Genomic DNA, 12,440 nt, shown 5'->3' on the forward strand with positions numbered 1-12,440 from the left:
GGGGAGGGTGAACAGCCAGTTGTCGTGGTGCATATAGGCACCAACGATATAGGTAAAAAGCGGGATGAGGTCCTAAAAGCGGAATATAGGGAGTTAGGAGATAAATTAAAAAACAGGATCTCAAAAGGTAGTAATCTCAGGATTGCTACCAGTGCCACGTGCTAGTCAGAGTAGAAATAGAAGGATACTTCAGATGAATACGTGGCTAGAGGAATGGTGCCAGGGGGAGGGATTCAAGTTCCTGGGACATTGGAACCGGTTCTGGGGGAGGTGGGACCAGTTCAAACCGGACGGTCTGCACCTGGGCAGGGCTGGAACCAATGTCCTAGGGGGAGTGTTTGCTAGTGCTGTGGGGGAGGGTTTAAACTAAAATGGCAGGGGGTTGGGAACCTGAGCAGGGAGACAGAGGAAAGGGAAACAAGGATAAAAGCAAAAGATAGGAAGGAGAAAAACAAAAGTGGCAGTCAGAGAAATCAACGGTTTAAATCAAACATGGCCACAGTAAATAATAATTCTAATAGGTCTAAGAGCGTTAAAAAAACAAGCCTGAAGGCTTTGTGTCTTAATGCGAGGAGCATTTGTAATAAGGTGGATGAATTGGCTGCGCAAATAGAAGTAAACAAATACAATTTGGTTGGGATTACGGAAACGTGGCTCAAGGAAGGCCAGGACTGGGAACTCAACATCCAGGGGTATTCGATATTCAGGAAAGATAGGCAAAAAGGAAAGGGAGGTGGGGTAGCATTACTGGTTAAAGAAGGGATTAACACAATTGTAATGAAGGATATTAGCTCTGATGAGGTGGAATCCATATGGGTAGAATTGAGAAATACGAAGGGGAAAAAAACGTTAGTGGGAGTGGTTTACAGACCTCCAAACAGTAAGGCGGAGGTTGGGGATGGCATTAAAAGAGAAATTAAAGAAGCGTGCAATAAGGGCACAGCAGTCATCATGGGTGACTTTAATCTACATATAGATTGGGCCAACCAAATGAGTAACAATACTGTGGAGGAGGAATTCCTGGAGTGTTTACGGGATGGTTACCTGGACCAATATGTCGAGGAACCAACTAGAGATCAGGCCATCTTAGACTGGGTATTATGTAACGAGAAAGGATTAATTAGCAATCTTGTTGTACGAGGCCCCTTGGGTCGGAGCGATCATAATATGATCGAATTCTTCATTAAGATGGAGAATGAAGTAGTTGACTCGGAGACTAGGGTCCTCAATTTAAATAAAGGAAACTACGATGGTCTGAGGAGCGAGTTGGGTCGGATTGATTGGGGAATGGCACTCAAAGGGTTGACGGTGGATAGGCAATGGCAAACATTCAAAGACTGAATGGATGAACTACAGAATTTGTTCATCCCAGTTTGGCATAAAAATAAAACAAAAAAGGTGACCCAACCATGGCTAACAAGAGAAATTAGGGATAGCATAAGGTCCAAGGAGAGGGCATATAAATTGGCCAGAAAAAGCAATAATCCTGAGGATTGGGAGCAGTTTAGGATTCAACAAAGGAGGACAAAGGGATTAATTAAGAAAGGGAAAATAGAATATGAGAGTAAGCTTGCAGAGAACATAAAAACTGACTGTAAAAGCTTTTATAGATATGTGAAGAGAAAAAGATTGGTGAAGTCAAGCGTAGGTCCCTTGCAGTCAGAATCGGGGGAATTTATAATGGGGAACAAAGAAATGGCAGACCAACTAAATACATATTTTGGTTCTGTCTTCACAAAGGAGGACACAAATAACCTCCCAGAGATGCCGGGGAACATAGGGTCTGATGAAAGAGTGGAACTGAAAGAAATCAGTATTTGTAGGGAAATGGTGTTCGGAAAATTGATGGGACTGAAGGGCGATAAATCCCCAGGGCCTGATAATCTACATCCCAGGGTACTTAAGGAAGTGGCCCTAGAAATAGTAGATGTATTGCTGGTCATCTTCCAGAACTCGATAGACTCTGGAACGGTACCCATGGATTGGCGGGTAGCTAATGTTACCCCACTATTCAAAAAAGGTGGTAGAGAAAAGGCGGGGAATTATAGACCGGTAAGCTTGACATCGGTAGTGGGGAAAATGCTAGAGTCCATTATAAAAGATGTAATAGCAGAGCACTTGGAAAGCAATGACTGGATCGGACAAAGTCAACATGGATTTACAAAAGGTAAATCATGCTTGACTAATCTACTGGAATTTTTTGAGGATGTAACTGGTAAGATAAGGGAGAACCAGTGGATGTGGTGTATTTGGACTTTCAGAAGGCTTTCGATAAGGTCCCGCATAAGAGATTAGCGTGCAAAATTAAGGCACATGGGATTGGGGGCAAGGTATTGACTTGGATAGAGAACTGGTTGGCGGACAGAAAGCAAAGAGTTGGAATAAACGGGTCGTTTTCCGAGTGGCAGGCAGTGACTAGTGGGGTACCGCAAGGATCGGTCCTAGGACCCCAGCTGTTCACAATATATATTAATGATCTGGACGAGGGAATTGGATGTAATATCTCCAAATTTGCAGACGACAGAAAGCTGGGTGGGAGGGTATGCTGTGAAGAGGATGTCGTGAAACTCCAGCACGATTTGGACAGGTTGGGTGATTGGGCAGAAACATGGCAAATGCACTATAATGTGGATAAATGTGAGGTTATCCACTTTGGTGGCAAAAACAGGAAGGCAGATTATTATTTGAATGGCAACAGATTGGGAGAAGGGGAAGTGCAAAGAGACCTGGGAGTTCTTGTGCACCAGTCGCTGAAGGTAAGCATGCAGGTGCAGCAGGCGGTTAAGAAGGCAAATGGTGTGTTGGCCTTCGTAGCAAGAGGGTTCGAGTACAAGAACAAGGATGTCTTGCTGCAGTTGTACAGGGCCTTGGTGAAACCACACCTTGAGTATTGTGTGCAGTTTTGGTCGCCTTACCCGAGGAAGGACGTTCTTGCCATGGAAGGAGTGCAGCGAAGATTCACCAGGCTGATACCTGGGATGGCAGGAATGACGTATGAGGAGAGATTGTGTCGATTGGGCTTATACTCACTGGAGTTTAGAAGATTGAGGGGGGATCTCATCGAAACCTATAAAATTCTGTCAGGCCTGGACAGACTAGATGCAGGAAGGATGTTTCTGATGGCCGGGGAGTCCAAAACCAGGGGTCATAGTCTAAGGATAAGGGGTAAGCCATTTAGGACTGCAATGAGGAGGAATTTCTTCACCCAGAGAGTGGTGAACCTGTGGAATTCTCTGCCACAGAGGGCGATGGAGGCCAGTTCATTAAGTATATTCAAGAAAGATTTGGATATATTTCTTAAGGCTAAAGGGATCAAGGGATATGGGGATAAGGCAGGGACCGGGTACTGAATTTGGATGATCAGCCATGATCTCATTGAATGGCGGAGCAGGCTCGAAGGGCCGAATGGCCTACTTCTGCTCCTATCTTCTATGTTTCTATGTTAACTGCATGTTTGCTGTCGACTGTAATGTAAATGCATTTGCAGGATTAGAATTCTCTTTTTAGACTTCTAGGACTAAGATTTCCTGCTTAATCTTGGAGACAAGGAATTGGGGATGGACAAAGATCTCAAAAGAGTGAGACAAATTAATAGAATGATTGAAATTACAGTTTTGTGCCTATAAATTGAAAGGGTGATAAAAAGGAATGTGTAAGAATTATCATGGGCTCTTCCTGACCTTGTATTGACCCCTCCAGACATGGCATGGTTGGCTGTTGGAGCTCCTCTGTGACCTTGGTCAGACCTGCTCATCTGAGGAGCTGTCATTGGCCTGCACCGATATCCATGAAAAAATAAACAAACATTAAACAAATTCAAAGGAAGTTGCCTTTTTAACCAAAGTTGCTTGATCGAGGCAACCACAAAGATTAAACAGATTTTAGTTTAGAAAATTGTAATACTAATTTCCTTTGTTCTAAAAATGTTTCATGCATACACTAATCCACTAAGGACACTGAAAGGAACAGAATCATAATATGGTTACAGCACAGGAGGTCGTCATTTGGCCCGTCGAGCCCGTACTGGCTCTCTGCAAGAGCACTTCAGCTAGTCCCACCCCCCCAACCTTTCCCCGTAGCCCTGCAAATTTTTTTCTTGCAGGTACTTATCCAATTCCCTTTTGAAAGCCACGATTGAGTCTGCCTCCGCCACGTCTTTCAGGCAGTGCATTCCAGATTTTAACCACTCGCTGTGTAAATTTTTTTTTCTCATGTCGCCTTTGGTTCTTCTGCCAATCACCTTAAATCTGTGTCATCTGGTTCTTGATCCTTCCACCAATGGGAACAGTTTCTCTATCTACTCTGTCTAGACCCCTCATGATTTTGAACACCTCTATCAAATTTTATCTCAACCTTCACTGCTCTAAGGAGAACAACTCCAGCTTCTCTAGCCTATCCATGTAACCGAAGTCCCTCATCCCTGGAATATTTCTCGTAAATCTTTTCTGCACCTTCTCTAAGGCCGTCACATCCTTCTGAAAGTGCAGTGCCCAGAATTGGACACAATACTCCAGATGAGACCGAACCAGTGTTTCATAAAGGTTCATCATAACTCCCTTGCTTTTGTACTCTATGGGCTGGATTTTGTCAATGGGAAGCTTTTGGAGGCGGGACTGCTGCTTGCCGGCTTTCAATCCCGCCTCCATCAGCTTCTGGCCAACCAGCGGGATTTTCCCCTGATTGACCTTGTTAAGCCCGCCCAGCGGGCTCAGTAGGCCAATTAGGGGGAAGTCAGTGACAGAGCACATCAATGTCTGACGTGCCATCTGTCAAGATTTCTTTGAAGAAGACATGTCAGCTCTGTGAAGCTGTCAAACACTGACATTCTGTGTAGTTTGATAAGTTCTTGTGTTCAGGACTCATCAAACCTTTCAACTTTGCAGAAATCACCTGGCTGTTGGTTTGGAGGATCCAACAGCCAGTCTGTGAAATCTACAATGAAGATGTCGAGACTCCGGATCCACAGCGGCTGAAGGCAGAAACAAAGGTAAGTGAACATTTTGTAACACTTAACACTCACCTTACATACTTACCATTCCACACTTGCACCCATCACTCACCTCTGCATCTCACTTTTAGACCCCTCCAACCCCGTCCGACCTCCTTCTCATCTCCTACACCCTGGCGGGGTTCTCCAAGGTCGAGAAGCCTGCACTTTGGAGCTAAAAATAGGGATCATCCTATTTTCTGCCCGTTAACTACCTGTTAACAGGCAGTTAATAGGATTTAATCCCTTTCCCGCCTCGAGGAGACGGGACGTGGGGCAGGACAACTTCCTGCCTCCTGGCAAGAGGGCATGGAGGCGGGTCGGGGGTGGGTTTGCCAGCCGCCCCCAAATCCTGCAACTTTACTGGCAGTCCCGCCTCCATACCCGCCTCCTCGGGGCTGACAAAATCCAGCCCTATGCCTCTAATTATGAGCCCAGGATCCCGTATGTTTTTTTAACCGCCGTCTTAATCTGCCTTACCACCTTCAACGATTTGTGCACATATACCCCCAGGTCTCTCTGTTTATGTACCCCCTTTAGGATTGTACCCTTTAGTTTATATTGCCTCTCCTCGTTCTTCCTCCCAAAATGAATTACTTTGCACTTTTCTGCATTAAATTTCATCTGCCATGTGTCTGCCCATTCCACCAGCCTGTCTATGTCTTCTTGAAGTCTATCACTATCCTCTTCACTGTTCACTATACTTCCAAGTTTTGTGTCACCTGAAAATTTTGAAATTGCGCCCTGTACACCCAAGTCCAAGTCATTAATATATATCATGAAAAGCAGTGGTCCTAGTACCCACCCCTGGGGAACACCACTGTATACCTTCCTCCTGTTCGAAAAACACCCATTCACCACTACTCTCTGTTTGCTGTCACTGTCCCTTTTAGTCCATGGGTTTCAACTTTATTGGCAAGCCTATTATGTGGGTTTTTATCAAGCCTTTTGGAAGTCCATGTACACCATGTCAACCGCATTGCCCTCATCAACCCTCTCTATTACCTCACCAAACAACTTGATCAGGTTAGTTGAAGTCGATTTGCTTTTAACAAATCCATGCTGGCTTTCCTTAATTAATCCACACTTGTCCAAGTGACTGTTAACTTTTTCCCTGATTATCGTTTCTAAAAGCTTCCCCACTACTGAGGTTAAACTGACTGGTCTGTAGTTACTGGGTTTATCCTTTCACCTTTTTTTGAACAAGGCTGTAACATTTGCAATTCTCCAGGAGAATTGGAAGATTATGGCATGTGCCTCCGCAATTTCCTTCTTAACTTCACTCAGCATCCTAGGATGCATCCCATCTGGTCCTGGTGATTTATCTACTTTAAGTACAGACAGCCTTTCTAGTATCTCCTCTTCATCAATTTTTATCTTATCCAGTATCTCCACTACCCCCTCTTTCACTACGACTTTGGGCAGCATCTTCTTCCTTACAAAGTACTCATTTAGTACCTCAGCCATGTCCTCTGCCTCCATGCATAGGTCTCCTTTTTGGTCCCTAATTGGCCCCACTCCTCCTCTTACTACCCGTTTATCATTTATATGCCTATAGAAGACTTTTGAATTCCCTTTTATGTTAGCTGCCAATCTATTCTCATACTCTCTCTTTGCTCCTCTTATTTTTTTTTTCACTTCCCCTCTGAACTTTCTATATTCAGCCTGATTCTCATTTGTATTCTCATCCTGATATCAGAAAGGCTGTCTGTACTTAAAGTAGATAAGTCACCAGGACCAGATGGGATGCATCCTAGGATGCTGAGTGAAGTTAAGAAGGAAATTGCGGAGGCACATGCCATAATCTTCCAATTCTCCTTAGATACGGAGGTGGTGCTTAATTTATAATTAAAATATCAAACACAGTAAACCTATAAATGCTTACAGCATTTTAAATTTAATTTAGAAGAACAACAATGACAGTTCATAGCGTGGACTGAAAAGACAGTATAAGAACAGGATTAATTCTTTAGCATTACCTGGTGAGAGATTCAACACTGTATAACAGAGCTTGTAAGGATGTGGCAAGTGAAGTGATGGCAGTGATTTCATCCCGTGCTGCAGATGCTGACTCCAATTGAATGGTTTGCTTCTTTAGTTTCTGCAGGTAACAGGGAACCAGTGCCTCCAGAACCATCAGCATTTGAAGGCTATGGCATAGACAAAAAGCATTAAACCAGACAAAACACCTGACAAAAATTAAATGTCAGTGAATGAGGTGGTACATTTTCACAATAAAAAAAAGTAATAATTATACTTTGAAAGCTGTGTGATGTGGAAGAGCAGATTGACTGAATGGGGGATAGCTTGGTGAGGTAAAAGAGCAGATTGATTAGAGAGTTCCACAAGACCATAAAGTAGATACTTAAGTAAGGAAACTTACTTAAGTGAGACAATAGAGAATGTACAGTGTAGATTCACTACAATACTTTCTGCTATGAGGAAATATAAATACAAAGAAAGACTTGAAAAATGTAGGCGGCTTTCTTTAGAACAGAGAGGATTGCATTGTGATTTGACAGAGATGGGATGGGACAGACTTATTTTAAAACCTAAATGTGTACAAATGTTCTGCCCACAAAGTTGCTGGAAGTGCGAGCTGATAACGGTGCAGCAAGTGCAACAGGCCATCTGGGACCTTGGTGAAGAACGGGACAAACAGTGTATCTCCTTAACCAATGAGCTTTAAGGATTGAGAAATAAACAGAGGAAGGATTGAGAAGGGGGTTAAATTAGAGTGGTGAATTCAATTTCAAATCAGGTACAGAAAGAGAAATAAAGAGATTAAAAGATTGGATTAGGAGAAAAAAAAGAGGCAGAAAGGAAAAGAAAGGCATTTAAAAAAAGACATTAAAAAAATCTCCTAAAACAATTCACAACCTGAAGGAATGAGGCTCCAAATTTATAATTGTTCACTTTCTGGGCAAGAGAGGATGATTGGCAGCCATTAACAAATTGTTAAACGGGTATTTACGCTGTTAATTACTAGACTTGGCTTCTTGTCGCGTGTTTAATGGGCAATTAATGTGCAAATGCAGCAACTTCATGAAAATCATGGGGAGGTTAAGCGCGAGATGCCTTTTTAATGAAGCGAACGGCAGAGTGATACAAATCGGCCAGGAACTTGTGGCAATTCGCAATTCACAGGGTCTCTCTTCCTTGTCACAAGTTGCTGGCCGATTTGCGCAATAACAACAGCGTGCGTCGTTCAGATGATATTACTTTTTTCAGCAAAATCTGGGCCACTGTTTACTGGGTGCCTGTTGGTATATCACTTCCGATTTATTTAGCTATAAACAGTAAGCTCACAATTCAGTCTACTTATCTCCTCTTGTCAACCTGACAGATGTATAACTTACCTAGAGTTTTTTTTTTACTTCATTTTAAATTTTATATTCAATCATTTTATAGTATCAGCAATATGTATATCTTTCTTGTTCTATATTAGACAGACACATAACAAAGACATTTATGGAAGAACTCAGTTATTATTTTCCACATTAATTTCTTAAATAATATTCCAGTACCTTCTAAGTGATTCCGGAGCATATGCAACTACAGTAACACACAGTTTGACAGCTTCACTGGTAGAGAAGGCAAGATCTTCATTTCCATAGCAGAAATCTAGAATTACATGAAAGATAATTATACAGTTTACAATAGAGTTTTTTTCTGGTGTCATTTCATATGGGTTAATGGCTTTGTTAAAATAAGAGAGAAACTTCTAATTTTGCTAATACTGCCTAGCACAATTTCAATCCATTTGAGATTTGGGAATGAAAAAATGAGAGAATGCCTGTTCTACTCTACAATTAACAATGTCCTAACAATCCACCCTCCATGGAAGTTGCATGTTTCAATGCTGCATGTTGCACCCCAAAAAGTCTTTAGTGGGCGAGCTGTTGGATGGTGTTACCTGAAAGCCGCAGTCATATATCCAGGATTTGGTAACTAACACGATTGAATTGCAGCGAGGCAAGCAGCTGCAGTGTGTTATTCAAAGTGTACAGTGTGAGTTAGATCCTTTTGGATTAGCTGTAACTGGAGTTTTAATAGTGTATTGACTGCTAAACAAAGGTGATGGGCCTGAAAAACTAATTTAAATTTTGTGCAGAGTCAAATTTATCCATTTTAATAAAAATTAAAATTAAGAAACTTAAAAAAAATTTAATTTAAAAAAAGTTTGTTCATCTTTATTTCAGGTTCGCCTTTTCCCCATGTGAGAGCTTCAATCTTTGTTTTGCTCTCTAACATTTTTAAAAAGTTAGAATTTTAGGAGTTTACCCATTTCCTGGTTTGCTGTGAGAATTCTGTGTTTTGATTGGCATCTTAGATAGCTTGATGACGTCACAGCATCTCTTTGCTGGGAATCTCCATTAACTCCCGTTGATTTGAATTACGGGTTGGAAAACCCAAAATTCTCGACAGAGAGATTGCAAGATCTTTGTGTGAAGCTTACTTCGGGGCCAGCAGCGAATGTGTTTGCTTCGCCGCTGACCGCAAATTCTGGGCCAATATGTTTAATCATTTTATAGTGAGTCGAGCTGCTCACCATGCTGTCAGGTGTACAATGGGGTATATCAGGTGCAGCAAATCTGTTGATTTCCTGAACGCTGATCTTGCTGATTCTCAATTTCAATTTACAGCAGGTCAAGTGCTCAAGTACTGAGAAGAGCTGATTCTGATGCTGGGTGAATCTATACACCTATTTAAAACTCTAATTCACACTGTGTAGCAGCACTATGTTGTATGGCCAATTCAAAATACTGGCATTGCTGCTTGAAGAGTTTCTGGTTGGTGTCCTCCTAATGAGGATTCAAACCTACACTTGTCAGTGGTCTGTCAAATCAATCGCTATTCCTTTTCTTTTGGCGGGGGGTGGGAAGCTAACCTATCCTCCATTTTTGAGATCGAGTTGGCTCCAAGATGATATGCCTGGCAATAGATGATTGGAACCAAGTCAGCCCTCGGTGGCAGACGAGGTAACTCAATCACAGAGCTAGACAGGTCTGAAGTACTCTACGTCATGGTTGAGAATTGACCAGTCTGGTTTATTTATGGACCTGGAGGGGTAGCCCTGGGATTTTTTCTACTTTACCCCAGAAAATTCTTCAACCCAATGGCTAAAGGGAGGCGAGGACTGCTGGATACAGAAGGTAAGTGCATTTCCACTTACCTGCCTTCCGATCCCCACCCCCACGAGGCCACCAATCACTCCGCCGAGGCCTCCGATCTCTCCAACCTCCGATCCCTCCCTCCCTCCTCTCCACTCCCCGGTTGCGGCCTGGTGCCGAAGACCTACCCTCCCGACTGCCAGCCAGCTGCTCAATCTGACTGGGAAACGGCGAGAAAAAATGTTAATCGGGTCGTGCCATTAAATTCGGCAGGGCCCGAGGGAAACACAATCCAGCACCACCCTGCTCCCTCCCCGCCTCAGAGTAAAAATCCAGCCTGAAGTGTCTGACCCTACAAATAACAAATAAGTTTGTGCAGTTAAAATAAGGTTAATAGTTAGACAGTACCTGATCATTTTAACTACAAATGCAGTAAGTATGCTTGCAGTAGCTAATGAGAAGCTAAGGAATAACAGACAAGAATATAATAATACTCAGCGAAAGAGGAATCTGAGAATAAACTCTGCCAATGAGTAAAGCCAAGGACATAAATTTAATCCGAGAGTCTCCAATAATCTGAGTGCATTACTGCATTTCATAGTATCACAATTAAATTATGATGCTGGGCAAAAAGACTTTGATCAGGTGTTTCCTTTCTGCTAAATGATACTTCACTTTCAGAAAAAATAGATTGCAACATTATGTATTAAAAATTGTCACAAGTTTGTCCTGTACTACAATTTATTAAATATGACAATTCTCAGCAGAAATAATCATATAATGCCACAGTGCAATGCAACATATTTTCATTGCATACATGTCTTCGGTAATTGCTAAATTTCATTAAGATTACCTAGAGATTTTAGCGGTTTCTCAGCTTTTACGAATTCCAGCACGTCCAATGTATCTTGTGTATCGCCCTCCAAAGATACCAAAAGGTCAAACAGACATTGAGAAGACACACCTTTAGATAATTCACTGGTTGCACCATCCTAAATACAAAAGCCAAATACAAGTTTTCTTTGATGCAAATTTAGGTTTTCAACAGACTTTAATCTTCCTGTGCTAAGTATTATTCCATTTAAATTCTTACATGAAGGCTTTCTCAATCGTTCAGCTAGTTAAGTCAGTGACTAGTTGAGCCATACAGAACAGGAAGTTCCCAGGTTCAATGATATGTATCTGATCTCAGCCAGAGCAGTGGTAGGTTGCTACAACAGGCATCTGCATCCCTGTGTTAGGAGAAGAAAATTGGCTAGGTTCTCTCTCTGATCACTGTTCAGTAATTCTGGAAAAAAATGTACATCTGCAAATATCATCTGAGGATAAGATCAATCTTAGCTATGAGGCCCTTGCAGTTGACTAGTTTGCCAACATTCACAATGTAGCTCATGCATGAAGAATCACCACTCGGGTGTCTGACACCTGTGAACCTGAATCTTCAGGAAAAGAGGGGAGAAAAATGGCTCATAAAAGGACTAAAAACTGGAACCAATTGCTTACACATTTATTTTACTGAAGGAAAATTGACAGTCCATAGGGGACTGGCTTTGTAAGATTTTGTTCTTGGAGACTAGTGATGTTCCTCTATCAACACAAGGCATAGTTGGCAGCCTGTTTAAGCATGAACAAAACTCATCATTAGTATAGCTGACAGATTCAAGTGTCAGCCAGCTCTGGGTTGTGAGCCCAACATCAAATGGTGAGGAGAAAATGTTCTAATTATTATTCTGCTGGACTACATTATATTTTCTAGCATTAATACCTATACTGTAGTTGTATAAAATATTTTGATCATAATCATCTGGGATAGTATCTAAAATCTTTCAAAAATAGAATTGTGCAATACTTTACCCTCAGAGTATTTAAAGACAGATTTAAATGATTACTCAGGGGGGAAGGGAAAGGGATGGCACGCAAAGTGATTACTCAGGGGGGAAGGAAAAGGGATGGCACTCGAAGTGATTTTGGTTTGCTTACTGAGAACTCCAGCAATGGTGCCACACTTGCAAATAACTGGAGAATAAATGGCTTTCGATGCAAAATATAAAACTGTCGACACGTAAACTCAATTGCTTGGCGTAGCAATGGATTGCTTTTATAATCAGCATAGACCTGTAGGAGGGAACATTGGAACACAATGTAAATACAAGTGAAAAGCAAATATTTTATATAGTCTATGAATAATTCATTTAGGTTTTGAAGATTTGAATGGCATAGTAAGAAGAATATCATTAAAAATTCTCCAATTATTTTATTTCAATTCTCATGTGCGATTATGGAAAGGAAAGATAATTTCTGTCTAATATGCTCTTCTTTTATTCATTAGACAATTACAG

General features: G+C 41.7%; 1 protein-coding gene across 1 annotated transcript in view; it reads right to left on the bottom strand.

Moving 5' to 3' along the window:
- Positions 1 to 12,440, bottom strand: part of unc80 (unc-80 homolog (C. elegans)) — a 378,796-nt gene that overhangs the window by 73,810 nt on the left and 292,546 nt on the right. Inside the window, exons 46-50 of the mRNA XM_085984208.1 lie at positions 12,082 to 12,216; positions 10,955 to 11,093; positions 8,515 to 8,611; positions 6,967 to 7,137; positions 3,681 to 3,773 (exon numbers count right to left, since the gene is read on the bottom strand). Of these exons, the coding sequence (XP_085840334.1) occupies positions 3,681 to 3,773; positions 6,967 to 7,137; positions 8,515 to 8,611; positions 10,955 to 11,093; positions 12,082 to 12,216 (635 nt within the window). The remainder of the gene's footprint in view (positions 1 to 3,680; positions 3,774 to 6,966; positions 7,138 to 8,514; positions 8,612 to 10,954; positions 11,094 to 12,081; positions 12,217 to 12,440) is intronic.

The sequence above is a fragment of the Somniosus microcephalus genome, chromosome 4 (assembly GCF_052327205.1).
Source record: "Somniosus microcephalus isolate GS21.2 chromosome 4, FLI_Smic_1.0, whole genome shotgun sequence".
NCBI lineage: Eukaryota > Metazoa > Chordata > Chondrichthyes > Squaliformes > Somniosidae > Somniosus > Somniosus microcephalus.